Raw genomic sequence first — 18648 nt, forward strand, 5'->3', positions numbered from 1 at the left:
CGTGAACGATAAAGTGAGTGGTGCTAAATTAAAATGCAAAGAACCTAAAGCTAACAAGAGTCGTACGTGTTTGTGGTTTTCTTCTTCTTCTTTTTTTTCCTTTAGCTAGAAATGTGAAGGTCTTCTAAAATTAGAATAATTTCGGCGATAATCCTGCCAACAAATCGTAAAGTTCTAATTTTGCGGAGGGGAGAGGTAAAATTTTACTGGAAAATAGCTGAAAGACGCACATTTTATCAAAGTCCCATGAAAGGGTAAGCTTCAGATTAAAGAGGGGGGGGGGGTATTTTTTGACTTTGTTTAATTTGGAATTGTTTAACAAAAAAACACTATGTGTAAAAAAAGTTATAATTCTGCAAGTTTATAATTTTGATGCTCGTGTATTCAGCTGTAATATTAACAGATGAGTTTTGCTAACTAAACTGACAGTATTGCATTGCAATACCTCCAGTCATTTAAGCGACAGGGAAGGTTGCCAACGGCAGCAATTCACGAAAATATTCGGGGGTGGGGTTTTTCAATGAAAATACCACATCGGGGGGGGGGGGGTCAGAAATATAGGTGGCAAATACCTCTTTCCCCCAATTAGTGCCACTGTGGGGCTCTCTAACCCCCTGCTTTCTTAGAATTTTTACTATGTTTCTACATGTTTCATATAGTTCTGAATTATATGCTACCGCTAGTGCTACTAATAACACACTGCAGTGCCAGGCCGCCGCAGATCAACACAGCTACGCGCGCTCCTCCTCTACCCAAATCTGTTGAAAGCTTCTTTTTATACCCACTTCTCTGAAGTTCCAGTTTCCTTTAAATCCTTTCTTGTGACCTCTTCCTATCCTATTTGGGGACAACCTGCTTTTTGTTAGACCTCAGATAGGTGGCCAGAAAGTAAAAAAAGTGGCAATCTGTCAGCCTTCATCTGTAGAACGTGGTCTAACCATCTTAACCAATAGTAATAGACAGTTGAACCGAACCACATTTTCGTACAGCTTGTCATCATAGTGTTCAATTCATGATGATAAAAAAAGAAGACCCTAATTTTTGCTGTTGTCCACGAATTCTCTTTTGCGCCTGAAAGTGTTGGGATTTTTCGTTTTGAATTCTGACGTAGTGTCTAACCAGAGTTGTACAGATTTTTTCTCTCAGTTCTTATAATTACCATCGTCATAGTTACGTGTGCATGAGACAGAATGCAATTTTTTTTTATATTTGACTTTATTAAGCAAGATTAAAAAAAATTCAACTTTCGGTAATAAAACCTTGGTTTTCCTCAGATTATATACCTCAAAAGTAACCACCGCCTTCCAAAAAACAGTTGTTTACTTTTGGATCAACCTAATTTGATCCAAAAGACATTGATGACCCTAAATGCAAGGCTCTTGTTAATAGTTTGTTTATTACAAATATGTTATGATCAATTATAATGTAGCTTTTAAGATCGATAATTGGTTTCAGTCATATGTTCTGGCGCCTCTTCATATTTTTCTTTGATTCTTTATTTTAATAACTCAAAGCTTTTCCTTACAGACTTAAACCAGAGCCTCGCATTTTTGTCATGACCTGATTTGACCCGAATCACGATGAAGATTGACCGAACAAAAAATAAGAAAATAGCTTCTGAGCTTCCTACTGATTGTCGACTTCTAATAGAACGCCTCAAAACTGCCAGCGATGAAGAATTATTGATTGAATTGAAGAAAATAGAATCATGGACTTTTGGTAAATGTGAATTGTACCATTGGATAGATGTGCTCGACCGCTTGGATAGTATATTGGCAAAAGCGGTTGCTAGAGAAAAAGAAGGAAGTTGGGTTCTAGCCTGTGATATGCCCCAAAATAAGCAGCTCAAAGAATTATTACTATGGACTCTACATTTCACTACCTTACTCATTGAACATTCATTCTCTCGGCATTTATACAATTCTATGGAATACCTTGCGGATCTATTGTCCTCCACCTGCTTAGTTGTTGTGTTGGGGGTACTAAACTTACTCTACATGTTCAGTAAAAGAAGTAACTTCATATGGAGATTGCCACCTACTCGTCGCCAAACTCTTCTCACTCGCCTTACTCATCTTGCTGAAAGCTGGGGTGGAAAAGAGAATGGATTTGGTATCGCTGAATGCTGCAAGGAACAACCAATATCCAATTTCCCCTCTAGTGCAACAGCTTTGCACTTTGAATTTCACATTGAAAACCAAAATGAGCCCAAGAAACCAGGACGTAATGTCGTCATTCATGTTGATAATGTTGACAAAATCAAAGTGTCTCCTGCAGAATTCATGACTGAATTGATTGAAACTTTTAACGTTCCTGAATCTAAACAAATGCAATTATTTACCCTGCTTAGACTTTCCTACTCATTCAGTGACTATAGAAAAAGACTACAATGTGTTCAAGCACGCTTGCAAGCGCTTTCTGTCCTTGTGTATTCTAATTCCCTGGGCGAAAATGTTCATACCCTACTTTATCCAGGATTATTGGAAGAACTTGTTGATGTACTAGAAATGAACGAAATGCAATTGATGGAAATTCGTGCTGCAGCTTTGAGGACTCTAACATCTATAATACATCTTGATCGTAATCCAAATGTGCCCAAATTCAACACTATTGTGGATGTTACAGGGGCAGGATCTTACCACGGATTCTTGCCTGTTATGGTACGGTCTTGTATTGCTTCTCTAACCAAGCCTGACTCTGAGCTTCAGCCGTTTCCTCTTCCCTTAGCTACTGCATTGTTCAGCTTCTTATATCATCTGGCCAGTTATGAAGCTGGTGGAGATGCACTAGTGAATTGTGGTATCATAGAGTCTCTTTTAAGAGTTGTTCAGTGGCATGGTACAGAACTAGAGCATATCACCTTTGTGACCCGTGCAGTAAGAGTTATAGACTTGATAACAAACCTAGATTTTACGGCTTTCCAAGCTCATAGTGGGCATAATATTTTCATTCAAAGACTTGAAAGTGAAGTTAACATATGCCGAAAAGAACAGCCATTTGAGATATATGTACCAAGTACAACTAATCAAAGTCTATCAAGTCAGACTGAAGATCAAGCTATGGAAGTTGATCAGCCTTCAAGCTCTGATTCCGCTGCTATATCTCACCTCGAGACCAAACCAAAGACTAGTGTTGTCTGCCTACCACAACGTGCTGCATTGCTAAAATCCATGTTAAACTTTCTTAAGAAAGCTGTTGCAGATTCAGGCTTTTCTGATAGCGTTAGACACTTGATGGAGGGAAGTCTACCTAGTTCCTTGAAGCACATTATAAGTAATGCAGAATACTATGGGTCCTCCCTGTTTCTTCTTGCTACCGATGTTGTTACTGTCTACGTCTTCCATGAGCCCTCTCTTCTATCATCTCTTCAGGATAGTGGATTGACTGACGTCCTTCTTCAAGCTTTACTAGTCAAAGATGTCCCTGTAACTCGAGAAGTACTGGCATCCTTGCCAAATGTATTTAGTGCTCTTTGCTTGAACAGTCGTGGCCTTGAGGCTTTTGTTGCTTGTAAACCTTTCGAAAAATTATTTAAGGTTTTTGTGTCTCCTGAGTATCTGCCCGCAATGCGCAGGAGGCGAGGCTCGGACCCTTTGGGTGACACTGCTGCCACTCTTGGTAGTGCAATGGATGAATTAATGCGTCACCAGCCTAGTCTCCGAGGAGATGCTACTGGTGCTATAATCAAATTGCTTGAAGAATTATGCACATTAGGTAGAGATCCTACATATACCCCAAAAGAAACAGCAACAGTCGGTAATGTAGATAGCCCTGCAGAAGCCAACCAGAGCTCTGATGAAGAAGAAGACGATGATGAAGGCCCTAGAGCAGAGCCACAGCAGAAGCCGCCCTCTGCTACACCTGAGAAAGTTCCTCTTGTTGATTACGTAACCAATGTAATGAAGTTTATTGACGCCATTTTGAGTAATAACTCAACAGATGACCATTGTAGAGAATTTGTAACTCAAAATGGTTTAGATCCTCTGATGAGCATCCTCTCCTTACCAAACTTACCTCTAGACTTTCCCTCTTCTACTGCTTGTCAATCTGTTTCTTCTGTATGTAAGTCAATCCTCAACCTGGCACATGAAGCTCAAGTCCTAAAAGTAGGACTATCTCATTTGCAGAAAACTATTGAAGTCTTATCGCCACTGACGTCATATACCAGTGAATCTGGGTCTTATCTTCTCCACGAGATATCTTTAATGGACAATCCCTCGGAAGCTAATAGAGACCCAAAATCTACTCCTATTCTCCATGCTATTTCAGCAACTCATTCATTTATTACTATGTTTATACATGTGTGTCGCACAAGTCAGGCAGACATTCGTCTGGCTGCTATCACTCAGTGGGCCTCTTCGCTCGGTGTTGGAGTACTCAAACAGCTATCTAAACTCTATACTGGTCTTGTCTGGGAATCTACTATACTACTTAGTGTTGTATCGGACGAATCTATTCCCACGGGTGCTCTTGCTGACCTTGAAAGGCTTCTTAGTGTTGCAAGAAAAAATGAAGATTCAAATGAAGGAGTCACTGCTGCATTAGAAGCCTTAAAAACAGCTTCCCCTGGCCCCAGCATGGATGTTGATGCTGAAGACACTCCCTCTAGAAAGCGACCTAGTATAGCACAGCTTCGTCTCGTAAAGCCTCTCCTATCTTCTACATCTAAACTTGGAAGGTCTCTAGCAGAATTATTTGGCTTGCTTGTAAAATTGTGCATTGGTTCACCAGTTCGTCCTCGACGATCCCCTCTCCTACCGGTACCTCGAAGTGTCCCCACTCCGTCTGCACTAGCAGTGTCTTCTATACTTGGCCAATTACTCAGTAGTGGCCTTGCATGGGAGCCAACTAATATTGACACTCAGTGGAATGAATCAAAATCTAAGGCATATGTAAAAACAAGATTAACTTACTTGATCTGTTATGTTGGATTTACTCAGTCTATGCTGTTGGACGACAAAAAATTAATATACCATCTTATTTTGAAGAAGTTTATTGAAAGTGGAGGCTTGAGACATCTTTTTAATGCTGTTGACTGGGTTTTGACGTTTGATTTTGAAACTCCTGAACTGTCCGAGTCGATTGGAGAATTCCTAGATGCTTGGTTTACTCTTATTGAAAGACTGTGCAATCCAAAAAGCTTGTTTGACTCTCCACATACTGTCCCAGAGGAACCAAGCTCTAATTTCACTCCTTTGAAATACATTATTACGATTCATAAGCTTGCAGTGGGGGTTGCACTGAAAGTATGGAGTCGAAAAGTATGCACGACATATGCTGCACGGGTGACAGATTCTCTGCTGTCTATCTTATGCCACGTCTTAAATGGTGAAGCCACTATTAAAGAGAAACTTTCTCCTCGAGCGGCTGTACCTGTAGAAGAAGGAAGTTCTCAGCCAACGCCTGCCGCAAATCCAGCTCCACGTAGTGAAGAGCCTATTATTGATCCAATCCATTTAACTTGCTTGATGGAGATGGGCTTTGAAAGGTCTGAATGTATTGAAGCGTTACTGTGTACTAGCAGCTTAGAACAAGCAACTGAATTTTTGCTGAATTTTTCGAATGCACCATCCCGGAATTCCAATGCAGCATTAGAAAGTGACAATGCAACAGTTCCTGAAACTCCATCCCTACTACCGCCCCAACCAGCTAAAGAAGATGAGGCAGTCATTCTAACTCTCGAACCACTTGACTATGGTTCTATGCACGAATTTTCTCCTGATATATTGCCAAATTGCTTGCAAACAATCGAGTCTTTACCTGATACTGTGTTTAGGGTCTGTGACTTCTTGGTTGCCCTTGTAAACAGAGCCAACCAATCTTTTAAAGCAACCGTTTTAGATACAGTTTTGCTGCGTATAAATGAAGCCATTGACAAAATAGAACAAATAATGGGCAGTAGCTCTGACGTCGATCATGTAGTTAAAGAACTTATTGACAACCCTGCGTCATTGAGCCTCTCAACCAAGGTGCATCTGTGTACATTACTAATTGATGAGTTTAAGTCTGACAGTGCACAGTCCATTGCACGATCTGGTACATTAGATCGCTTAGTATCTCTCTTGAAAAATTCACAGCAATTCTTGCATCAAACCAAAGTTGAGAAGCCTTTGCCCAAATGGATGGCTCCTTTGTTACTTATGATAGATGAGTATTCCAAGGTTGTAGTAGCGGCTTCTAGGCGTGAATTAATGAAGAAAGTAGTCTCTCATGATTGGAAGTGGTATGATGTTGTTTCTGGTAAATGGTGTACCTATACTAAGCCCAATAATGATATAATAGATAAAGCCTTTTGGGATGGTGAAACTAGTGTAAAGATTACTGCTGGAAGGCGTCGATATGTCATTCAGTTTACAGCTATGGTGCAAATAAATGAAGAAACTAGTAATAGAAGACCTGTTATGATTTGTCTGAAAAACAAAAAATCAGAAGATTTACAAGCCAAAACCCCTGGAGATATGGTAAACTTTGAAAGTATGGAAGTGGATGCTGATGAAAACTTGTCTCCATTAAATATAGAACAGGGCTTAATCATAGTAAGATCATGCGTTGGACTCATGGTTCCTAGTATTGATGGTGATACTTTGCACGCTGTTTTAAGGCTTTGTTTAAGACTCACTCGTGAGTACGAACATAGTTTTTTGTTTGTTGATTTAGGAGGAATGAAGAAACTTCTTGACTTAACTCAGATTTCTACCTTTCATGGCTTTATCTCTCTTGCAACCTTATTAATTCGGCACCTCCTTGAAGACCAGGCTTCATTGCGTTATGCTATGGAGAAAACGGTTGCTGCATCTGTGTCAGTAAATGCGGTCGCTACAAGAGAAATAAATTTCCTTTTGAGAGTTTTTGCCTCGGCTGCTTGCAGAGATAGCAATATGTTTGCAGATGTTGCAAAATCAACACTAACGCTGGATGTACCAATGACTTTCCGCCGAGGAGAAGAAGAAGAGCCAAGATTAGTTGTAAAAGCAAATCCAAACAAACCTATATCCCCTGTTCCTGTTTTGAGTGAAACAGGGCGTCAAGTTCTGTATAGCCTCCTTAACGCATTGATCCTTGAACCTGAGGAAGCAGCAGTAACTCTCCAAGCTGAGCCTATACCTTCTAAAGAACCAAAGCCTCACGGTTGGCAGCAAAGGCAACAAGTCTTGAGAAACCCTAGTGCAATTGATTTGCTCAATCAAGCTTCGGAAGAAATCCCTGACTCTTCCAAAGAAAAGAAAAAGGAAACAAAAGAAGATGAAAGCTTAAAGAAGAAACAGCACCTTCTATCCAAAAGCATTATCTGTCGGCTTCTCGGAGAGTTGGTAAGATCCTATGCTGGGTGTTCGAAAGTCATAACTGAATATTCTTTTCAAGCTGGTGCAAGTCCATTAGTTACTGAGGACTGTTCTGCTATTGCTTTTATCCTCGATAACTTATTGCCATCTACCCAGACGGCTGGAGACAAAGACTGTCCAGCTCACGTAAAATTATTTCTTGGTGCAATAGCATCATGCAGCCATACTCCGGATGCCCAGAACATATTAATAGTTGAGATTAAAAATGCTTTACAGCGTGCTTTAGCTCTTCAGGAATCAAGTGATAAACATACTCGAATTCAGGCTATAGCTAATTTGATTTCTAGCATTCTTGAATCTTCAGCTTCCCAAAAAGAAAACCGTGGTATGGCAACGCCCCCAAATAACAATACTCCTTTAGTAAAAGTAATGATTAAACGTGGAATAGTGTCAGAGTTGGCTCGCGCCTCCTATTGTCTTGATCTTTCTAGCCCAAACTTAGCAGCAACTGTGAATGCTGTTCTGAAACCTCTCGAGTTTTTGACTCGTGTCGTAAATATCCCGGTTCCATCTCCTTTAGCCCGTTCACAGGGACCGCAAGCTGCAGCAAATGTATCTGAGCCAACCCCTCAAACAACTGAAGGTGATGCACAAGCTGAAGCGCATCCAGGAGAAGACACAGAGAGAACAGAGAATGACCTCTCTACGACGAATGATCCGATTGTAGAAGATGCCGAAAATGTACTAGAAGAAATAATGGATACTATATTGGACAGAGGCCGTTCAGATCCTGAGAGTCAAGTGTTGGGAGAAGTCCATATGTCTGACTCGCAGATGGAAAATTTAGACCATGAGGACGACACATCAGATTCAGAAGGGTCTCAGATTGACGAACATGATGACGAAGATGAGGAAGAAAACGCTGATGAGGGTGAGTCATATTTTCTTTAATTTGTAGTTTTTATGTTTTTCTTTAATTTTATTGCACTATGTCTGTTCTAGACTTAAATCTTTAAAACTGATTCTTTTATTTCTATTTCTTTTTATCCCACCAAAAAGTGCAGATGTGTTATATGAAGCTAGTTAATTTATTACTAACTCTTAAGTTAACCTATTGTAAAATTACAACCATTTTTGAACCTTGTCTCTTCATTTCTGTAAAACAAAGATAAGCACGTATGAATGAACTAGTCTCCATTGAAAGATGCTCTTCCTTTTGCTTACAAATCTGTAAACTTGACATATAAATCTATTTAGTTATAGATCTATAAACTTTGCTTGTAAATCTATAAAGTGCTTATAGATCTATAATCTGTGAACTTAAAAAAGCCAATAAACCTAACTGTTGTTCATTTGAAATGTAATTTGTCCATTCCCTCTCCATTAGTTTGCACAAAGACAAGGATGTAATTTCGAAGAGTATAAAAAAGAATAAAAATTAAACTACCAAAACAATGGAAGAAAAAAAGTAGAAGCAAGCATCTTAGAAAAAAATAAAATATATTTATTTTTCATAGTATTTCGCTTTCTTTAAGAAATCAAGTTAAGAAAAGAAAAGAAAAATGTAGTACCTTTCCTTTAAGATTATAGATTTTTTAGTCCCTAAGGTTATTATTGTAATTATGATCTGACTCACCAAACTAATTTGAGGCTGGGGTCACTAAGACCTATTGCTTCCACACGAAAAAATGTAATTAGTGGGGTTGGGTGTGGGGGGACTGTATCTAGTTCTTAAGATGCAAATAGAAGAAATTTATGTTGGAAAAAATAGTGTAGAAACAGGTGAAAGCAAACAATATAAAAATAAAGCTTAGAAAAAAAATATTTACGAGTTCGCCGTGCCTGAAAATCATATTGTAAGCCTCCGCGTCGGCGGAGTTGGCGGAGAAAACGAGTTCTTGCATGAGACTAGCCATCATTGAGAGCTGTCAAAAATATACCGTTTGAATGTGGAATTTGACTGAAAAAGACAATGAAATTTAATGTATTTTTTCGAGAAGCTTGTCAGTCAAAAGTGTTTTTTATTACAGGGAATTCCCAAGGCTGTCAAATTACTTAAATGATTTTTCCCTTGAGCGAATTTTTCATGTTTCTCGAGCATTTACACTAGAACATTTTTAGGAATGTCTTGTCCTTAAAAAAATTCTGCTCTATCTAATCGAAAAAACAAGATTAACACTTTCTGACAATGTAAGTTTCACTAAAACTGAATATCTCTATTTGCGGCGCAAAACGCAAGAAGGTGAATAGTTTTTTGTTAGATGCCCTGGAAAGAATGGTATTGGCATTTAGTTTTCCGTCGTTTATTCAGATCTTATATCCAAACAGTACAAGCTATGACAAGACCGCCGAATCAATTCTAAATAGTTCAGCCACACAGAACTAAAAAGTTTATAATATTTGAGATAGGGTGATCCTTTAAGATGCCGCACCCTTGCAAGTCTATAATAGAGGGTGCATAAAAAGGAAACCTGTTTAATGTGCATTTTGTTTTTCTTACTGATTTCTACCAGATTCTAATGTTATAGTGAGTCAATTAGTACGTTTTAGTCTATGTTTTGTTTTATAATTTAGTATGTCTAATATTCTTGTATCACGATTTTTTAATATGTAAACTAGTTTGATCTAGTTTGTATAACCATTCTTTATATGCTTCCTATTGTCTTATATCTTTTTCTCCTATATTACTTTTTCAACTAGAAATAGTATGCTTTATATTTTAAAGTAATATCTTTCAAATTTAAAAGTATAAGCTTCAAGCATTAAATCGGTTAATAAATTTCTAAATTAAACTTGATATTTTATAATATAATTATTTGTTTGTCACTTTTTGTTGATGCTATTTTGATGTAAACTTACTTATTATTATTCATATTAATATATTTTTTAATAATGTCAAGATGTGTCCTTTGGACTAAGCTTGCTCTTACGTGTGGTTATTTTGACAATGTTTTCTCCGCTTTTTAATGTTCACTTTTTAATCATAGTTTGACTTTCTTGTTCGAACGGGGGAGGGCAAGTCAAACATCTCCCCTCGTTTGATTTTTGTCCTAGAGCCAGGTCCTGCGGCTTGTACGAACCGTAAGAAAGTGTGACGAATCGTAATCAGAAGTACAAGATTAAATGTATTGACATGAAAAAAACAACGACGAAAAACAGTAGACTAGGAGGATCAATGTGCCAACATTTGGCCTCTGATAATACCGCTTGAAAATCCTTGTGCAACTCGGGCTCAAGCGAAGTGCCAAATGGCTATCGTTTCATTAAAATCTGGTTAGAAAACTGTTGAAAATAAAAGCGTTTGTAATGGAATATTCTAAGGCAGAAAATTTGGAGGCGTCATTTTCATCCTTCAAATTAGAATTGAAGTCCTATTAAGAAAAACTTGTTTACGAAGTGGGCGTTTGAAAAATGATAGTTAAGATAAAAGACTTTTTCCATCTGCCTGTTAAAAAATAATTCAAAAGAATATTGCTCAAATAACAATACTGTCATTACCAATATTTTGGAAGTTTATTGAATGGGAAGGGTTAATTATGGATGTCACACGTCCAGCTAGGTCCTTCAGTTTCACAGGTCGAAGATCACTGCGTGACTGGTTTCAAACAGTGTGCCACATGTTTGCCTTTCTGCTAAGAAGTGTAGGGATTTGGGGGTAGATGGATGTTAAGGGCTCACAACCCTATATTTCGCCTCTACTAATGAGGATTGGTAATCCATGTTTATATTCAAACAAGGTGCCCTGGCTAAGATTCTTTGCTGCCCTCAACAGTTTCAAACATGGTGCCATATGTGTATCTTTCTGCTGAAATTTGGTGGCGGTAGGGGTAGGTGAATGTTAGGGGGGGCGACTGGCCTTTATTTTTACATCCAATAGTATGGATTGGAAATTTTGACATGGTTTCGCTTCAAGCGAGGCGCATCCTGCTTGCATTTCTGAAAAATGGTAAAGAAGACTTGGGGGAGGGTCGGAGCGTCAGGGCACCAACTCCCTGCCTCCAGTAATAATAATTGAAGATCTTTTTGTATTATTTTAGCCCAAATGAGGTGCCATATATTAGCCTTTTCACTAACAAACTGGCTTGAAAAGGTTTGAAATTAACAGCATTTGTAATGTGACAAGTAAGCCTCAAAATTTGGAGGTGCCCTCTCCATTCTTCAAACGAGATTCAAGTCCTATTAAGAAAAACCCTTTTTATAAAGTTAATGGTAGAAAAATATTTAAATAGAAGACTATTCCATTTGTCCATTTAAAACAAGTGCAGCCATACAAAGAATAATATTGACATGACAACGAGTTTATCATCAAGTGTTTGGTACTTCAGTGAATGAAAGGGACCTGTTACAGAAGCCGAGCTTCAAATGTGGTCCTCCAGTTCCGCTGATTGAAAATCCTTGCATGACTTGGTGTCAAACACAGTGCTACATGTGTATCATTCGCTGAGAAGTTGGTGTGGTGAGGGTTGGTGGAGGTGAGGGTGTGGTGAGGTTCATTGAAGTGCCAAAAAATTAATGATAAACGTATTTCAGTTGGCAGAAGGGAAAATTTTCATCGCCTACGACCCTAGGTAGGACATTTGTCCTACGTAGGTGTGTATGAACGGGTAGGGGGCATTGAGAATTTAAGTCGTCCATCTAAGAACTCTATCTTTTAAGTAAAAATATGCTTAATCTTACTGAAAAATTGACTACTTTGCTAATTTTGATAGTTGACCTTTTGGATCAATAATATTGCCATTACAAATATTTGGCTGTTAACGAAGTAATTGTGATTTTTCTAACTTGTTTATATGAAAAAATTAACAAAAGACCGCAGATGCTTTTAAAGTGCAATCCTCTCTCTCCCATCATTTTCTTTCCAGTTGCAACCTTATTTCGACTTACTAGTCTTAAAGTTTTGTTTAAAGCATTTGATGTCTTAGTATGGCCATACAACGTATTTAGTATGGCATACAAACTTGAAATTAAATATTGATATTAGTTTTGCATTTAAGATTATTCAGATAATAGATGTTCCTGATTTAAAGCAGCGTGTCTTTAAAAAGTATTAAATATAATGCTTAGTGAATGAAAACCTTCAGAATCAAATGACATTTATGCGTATATAAAAAGTTTCTTCCATGCTTATCTTTTGTGCCCATTTTGATTTTTGTACCATCTGTGCACTATTTTGTGAGCATTAGTGCCGATCCTACAAATTTAAAATAACTACTTTTTAATACCGAAAAACATGTGAGCCACATGTCAGTTGAGTTGTGATTACCATGTGAAATCTTCTGCTATTGCTGTGTCTGAAAACAGAAGCTTTGGTTTTCTGTTGTTTGGTTTTTCCTTTGTTGTAGCCTACTTGAAGTCTCTTTATTTTGTTTTTCTGCTGCATTTCTTCTCTGGCTAATATCAAAACTAATATTTATCTTTTCATTGTAGGTGACGAAGAGAATGATGAAGAAAATATTGATGAACAAGATGATGAAGCATCTGAAAATGAAGATAACGGTGACAACGATGATGAAGGTGGGTCTGCTATGGAAGAGGAATCGAATGACTACCAACAAGCAGCTGAAGACTCCTTTCTACGACATGTTGAGAACGACGACTACTTAATGATTCACACATTGGGCGACCATGACAATCTCGCAACACTATCAAGTGCTCTTGGAGGTTTCATTTTCAATGACCCAAGTAATATAAGAGCTTTACAACTCAATCTTCACTCCTTTGATGACGCCACCAGCGCAGCACCAGAAAGCATAGGTGCACCTGCCCCAAGATTTACTCCCTTTACGCATCCGCTCTTGAGTGATCGACAAGCAGCTGCACAAGCCTCTGCTCAGGAGAGTCAAGGCACCGTAATAGCTAGGCACCGTATGAGTCGAACAAGAAATCGCCCCTCACAAAGACCTAACACTTCCGTGATTATTCAGCGGCTGCTGGGACCATCGGCAAACCAAGATCTAGTACAATTGGATGCTTCACAAGTACTTGGATTAGGCCGTGAATCGCGTTTCTTGTTTATTGATACCGTTTTTGGGGGACAAGAAGATGATCATTTTGAAGTAAGAGATCAAGGCGGAGGAATGTTTGGTTCATCTGTTGGAATATCAAACTCCGGTCAAACCCCGAGCACACTTGGTCGCTGGCTTGAAGAGGCGTTTGTTATGGATGCGAGCTCTATTCACGACTGCTTGACAATTGTGAAACCTTCTATTATGGAACATATTGAGGAACAGAAGGACAAAGAACTCGCGGAAAGAAAAGAGAAAAGAAGGAAACAACTTGAAGAAGAAGAGGCTAAAAAGAGACAAGAAAGAGAAAAGAAAGAAAAACAAGAAGAACAGAAAGTAAGTGAATCCTCACAGCAAGGGGATGTTCAAAATGCAACCATGAACCTCGCACAATCTATGGTTGAATCAGTACTTGATTCTATCCTAAGTAGAGACCAAGAGAATGAAAATGCAGAAGTCTCTTCTACACCAGATACTGTCGAATTCCATCCCGAAAGCGAGTCTTCCCGTGATTTAACCGTTCTTACCCCTAGTGAAGAACAGCAAGTGCCGGGAATAAGTGAAGTGGCTGCAGTATCTCAAGGCCAAGATATCACAATTCAGAATGCTGAACAGCAACAGCCCCCATCGCCTGCTGTGGAGCCAGAAGGTACGGAGACACCACTGAATGCTTTGATGAATTTGTGTTCGGCGCAGCCAGCTATGCCAGAGAGACAACGTGCGCCTGAAACTGAAATGGTCGTGGAACCTCTGCCTAACTTACCAAGCAATGTACAATCAGCCGCACTAGCACCGCCTCAGCCTAGCGCTACAGAAATACCACCAGAAATCCAAGCTATTTTAGGAGATTTGGTTGTGCCAGAAGGCGTAGATCCGTCCTTTCTTGCAGCGCTGCCTGAAGAAATGAGACAAGAAGTTATAAATGAACATAATAGAATGCAGCGACTTCAAGGTCGTACTCCACGGTCTGTAAATGATATACCGTCAAGTGCTTCGAATGTTGAAGTAAATCCGGAATTTCTAGCTGCTTTGCCTCCTTCAATTCAAGAAGAAGTTCTTACCCAACAGAGACTTGAACAACAGCGAATTGTTCCGGCTCTTGTTCCTTCTTCAGCTGCTAGTACAGACCAACCAGAGGATTCTGCTGGCTTCCTGCAAAGCTTACCAACAAGTTTGCGTCAAACTGTCCTTGCTGACTTGGAAGACAGCCAAATAGCTCTTTTACCTCCTGACTTAGCAGCGGAAGCACAAAGACTTAGAAGAGAGTGGGAAGCACGCAATCGCCACCTAAATGAGCGAATATTCTCTTCGGATGCTAGTGCGCTGAACTCAATCTTACGCTCAACTGTCCGTCTTGCAGGTGCCAGGTATGCTATACAAGCCATGCCCTCATCTCGTTCAGGCTGGACAGCATGGGGTAGTCGAGGTGCCACTGCAACAACATCCTCACAAGCGGCTTACCAACCAAAGCCAAAAGGAAAACAGCTTCTTGATGTTGATGGTCTTACTTGCCTCCTTGTTCTCCTATTTCTAGATGAGCCAAAATTAAATATTGCAAGATTACATCGCGTCATACGAAATCTTTGCTATCACAACCAAACCCGACAGTGGGTGATAAAATCATTACTTCTTATTTTGGAGAAAATCAACCAACAGAAAGAAGACACATGTCTTAAAAAGAAAGCTCAGTTACCAGCGACAAAAGAGGCAGGTGTGTTTTGGTTGAATATTAGTATGGATGCAGCTTTGGGTTCTAAGACCAGCGTCTTTTCCATAATTCGTCCTGCGACTGGCAAGAAAGCACCAGGTGTAGAGAAAACCAACATTCTTGTGCACCCACAAGCAGCACCTACTGTGTGTCGCCATGTCTTAGATGTCATAATTCAGCTAGCAAAAACATTCCCCGAAACATTCTTGCCAAAAGAAGAAACTGATGAAAAGGCAGAGAAAACTCCAAAAGGTAAAAAATCTGATACTGTTCCTAGTTTCTGGGATGTTTTATTGCGCCTTGACACCTCTGCATCTAAAAAAGGAAAGTCAGGGGCTAAAATCCAACCGGGTTTTATTTCTACTTTGACAAACGAATCTGAACAGTGTGTGACCACGTTCGAAACTTCACCTTTTGGTCAGCTTTTTTCGATGCTTTCGATGCCGGTGGTCAAAAGGTCCGCTTTGTTAACGGATCGAATGTTAAAGGCACTCTCCCTTGTGTCGTTGGGATTGCCTGGGTCGATAGCGCCATCTTCCAGGCGTCAAGAAGGTAGAATGCGTGATTGGGAGCGACGTGAAATACAAAAGCAGGAAGCTGCTAAGGAAACCTCTAAAGCTCAGACAGTTCTGTTAAATGGGGCCCTTGAGCCTTCTCTTAGACTTGCTGTCGGTGTATTAACTTCTAAAAGTTGCTCCGAAGAAGGCCTAGAAGATGCTACGTCTTTACTCATGAATTTAAGTCATGCTTCCAAATGTGATTTGATCTTAAATTTGCTTCTAGATGGAGCCAGAGAACTAGGATGTGTGATCAGAGACCAGATTCAAAGTCTTCTTAATGAATTACGTAGTGTCCAGTCTGTAAAAGCTAATGTTGGTGAAAAAATGGAAGAAGTACCTGAAGAACCAAGCTCGTCGAAAAGTTACAAGGGCGTGATGGTAGATCGTTTTACCCGTGATAATGTTGTTTTATCTGCTCCATCAAAGCCGAAGGCTTTGGCTGTACCTACTAGTGAGTTACAGTTATCCTCTATGACACCATTAACTACAAAAGGCTCTAATCAGGCCTTTTTCTTGCGTATACTAAAGGTTGTTCTTCAGTTAAAGGAAGCAAAATCGTCTAAAGTCCAACAGCCAGTAGCTGAAGCTGACAGGGGAGGACAAACAGAAACATCGACTGAGACCAATATCACTAATGAAGAAGCTCCTATGGAAGTTGATAATGAACCTGAAACAAGTACCCCTATTCCACCTGAAGTACCGCAAAAATCTCTTAGTGAGCAACTTGACTTAGATGAGCTTTGGATAACTTTAAGTAATTGCTTGGAGCTACTGTCTGAAACCCCTGATAGTCATGCCGTGCTTATCTTACAACCTACGGTAGAGGCTTTCTTCTTAGTTCACGGATCTGCTGCAAAAAATAAAAAAGAGGAACTTGCCCCGGCTGAACTACAAGAGCCACCTTCCCCATTGCCCATTGGCTCGACGGACTTACCAACACCAGTACCTAAAGAAGCAAACTTGTCTCCAGAAGTACAAAAGTTTTTGAGTTTTGCGGAAAAACATCGGACAGTCTTGAATCAAATCCTTCGCCAGTCTAGTTGCAATTTAACTGATGGTCCGTTTGCAGTTCTAGTGGACCATACCCGTGTCTTAGATTTTGACGTGAAGAGACGTTTTTTTAGATCTGAGCTTGAAAAAGCTGATGAAGGCCACCGAAGGGAAGATCTGGCTGTTCATGTCCGTAGGGAGCACGTTTTCCAAGATTCGTTTAGGGAGTTACATAGGCGTAATGCAGAAGAATGGAAGCACCGATTTTATATAGTTTTTGAAGGAGAAGAAGGACAAGATGCCGGTGGTCTTCTTAGAGAGTGGTATGTTATCATTTCAAGAGAGATATTTAATCCAATGTATGCCCTTTTCAAAATTTCACCTGGTGATAGAGTGACCTATATGATTAATGAATCCTCACACTACAATCCAAATCACTTACAGTATTTCAAGTTTGTTGGAAGAGTGATTGCCAAAGCCATATATGATAATAAGCTTTTAGAATGCTATTTTACGAGATCGTTCTATAAGCACATACTTGGAAAGCATGTAAAGTACACAGATATGGAAACCGAAGACTATAGTTTTTATCAGGGCTTGGTATTTTTAATGGAACATGATATTGCTGAACTGGGGTATGAGCTGACCTTTTCCACGGAAGTGCAAGAGTTTGGTGTAACTGAGATTCGTGACTTGAAGCCTAATGGAAGAAATATCACAGTAACCGAGGAGAATAAAATGGAATACGTTCGTTTAGTGTGCCAGATGAAAATGACTGGAGCGATCAGAAAACAACTAGATGCTTTCTTAGAAGGATTTTATGACATTATCCCGAAAAGACTCATATCTATATTTAATGAACAAGAGTTGGAACTTTTAATATCTGGATTGCCCAATGTCGACGTTGAAGATCTAAGAGCTAATACTGAATATCACAAGTACCAAGTGAACTCTCTACAGATTCAGTGGTTTTGGCGGGCTCTGCGTAGTTTTGATCAGGCAGATCGTGCTAAGTTCTTGCAGTTTGTCACAGGTACTTCAAAAGTGCCTCTTCAAGGGTTTGCTGCACTTGAAGGTATGAATGGAACACAAAAATTCCAGATTCATCGTGATGACAGGTCAACAGATCGTCTACCCTCGGCTCACACGTGCTTTAATCAGCTTGATTTGCCGGCTTATGAAACGTATGATAAATTGAGAGAGTATCTTCTGAAAGCTATTCGGGAATGTTCTGAAGGTTTTGGCTTTGCCTAAATTTTCTTTTTTTTTAGCAATTTTATTGTGTTTTTTTTCGGTTTCCTATTTTTTAGTAATGTTCAGCGAAGGATTCAAAAGATTCGTCAACAGAAATTTGGTTCTCATTGTTATGATTCCGGCTCTAGGAGGAATCCACTATGGGTGGAGATCAATTCAAAAGAATACTTCTTATGTACCAGAGTGGCGCAGAGATGATAGGAGTATGTTCACTAGAGTAAGTCAGTTTTGTAGTATTTTTCAAATAATTGATTTCTAAATAGTTTTTTTTCTTTACGCTCTGAAAATGTTCACAATGTTACTATGAATTTGTTTGTCGACTTTTGTGACTTACAATTTTTTCCCTTTTTTGGCAAAAAATTGAGAATTTCTAAACATTAGATTATATCCTGTGAAGTATAAGAATCAAATTTTGGTTTCGATGAGATCTTGCAAAATGCCACCATCTGTGTCATGGGTTAGTTTTGTTCAAAGTGTCAATAGATTCCTTCAGGATTTAAAAAGTCATTTTTGAAACTTGGTACGTGAAAAGATAACCTGAAGGTCTGATATATGTGCACCCCTGCAGATACGCTTGATTAAAGCCACATAATTCTTGTACTAGAAAGCAGAATGAAAAATAAATATTTATTAAGTCAATTGAACCATTGGCTGATATGTGTTGTTAATGCCCCTTTCACGCTGAGATTTTACTAATGCAGAGATATAGCTAGCGTTAATTTGAGCCAATGAGATTTTTCATAGAATTTTCTAATTGACGGAAAAATTATGACTAGCGTAAATTAGTGCTAGCTAAATCTCAATATTGGTAAAATTTTATTTTGGGTAGGGTATAAGAATATCCTCTC

The 18648-nt window shown here is 39.1% G+C and overlaps 1 protein-coding gene across 2 annotated transcripts in view; it reads left to right on the forward strand.

Annotated features, from left to right (window-relative positions):
- LOC136029549 (E3 ubiquitin-protein ligase HUWE1-like) overlaps positions 1–17901 on the forward strand; it is a 54035-nt gene extending 36134 nt beyond the window's left edge. For both annotated transcript variants that reach the window (XM_065708024.1, XM_065708023.1), the window contains exons 3-4: positions 1528–8214; positions 12711–17901. In XM_065708024.1, coding sequence (XP_065564096.1) covers positions 1581–8214; positions 12711–17800 — 11724 coding nt within the window. In that variant the 5' untranslated portion in view covers positions 1528–1580 and the 3' untranslated portion in view covers positions 17801–17901. The remainder of the gene's footprint in view (positions 1–1527; positions 8215–12710) is intronic.
- Positions 17902–18648: the final 747 nt, after the last annotated feature.

Source organism: Artemia franciscana, chromosome 7 (assembly GCF_032884065.1).
Source record: "Artemia franciscana chromosome 7, ASM3288406v1, whole genome shotgun sequence".
NCBI classification, from domain to species: domain Eukaryota; kingdom Metazoa; phylum Arthropoda; class Branchiopoda; order Anostraca; family Artemiidae; genus Artemia; species Artemia franciscana.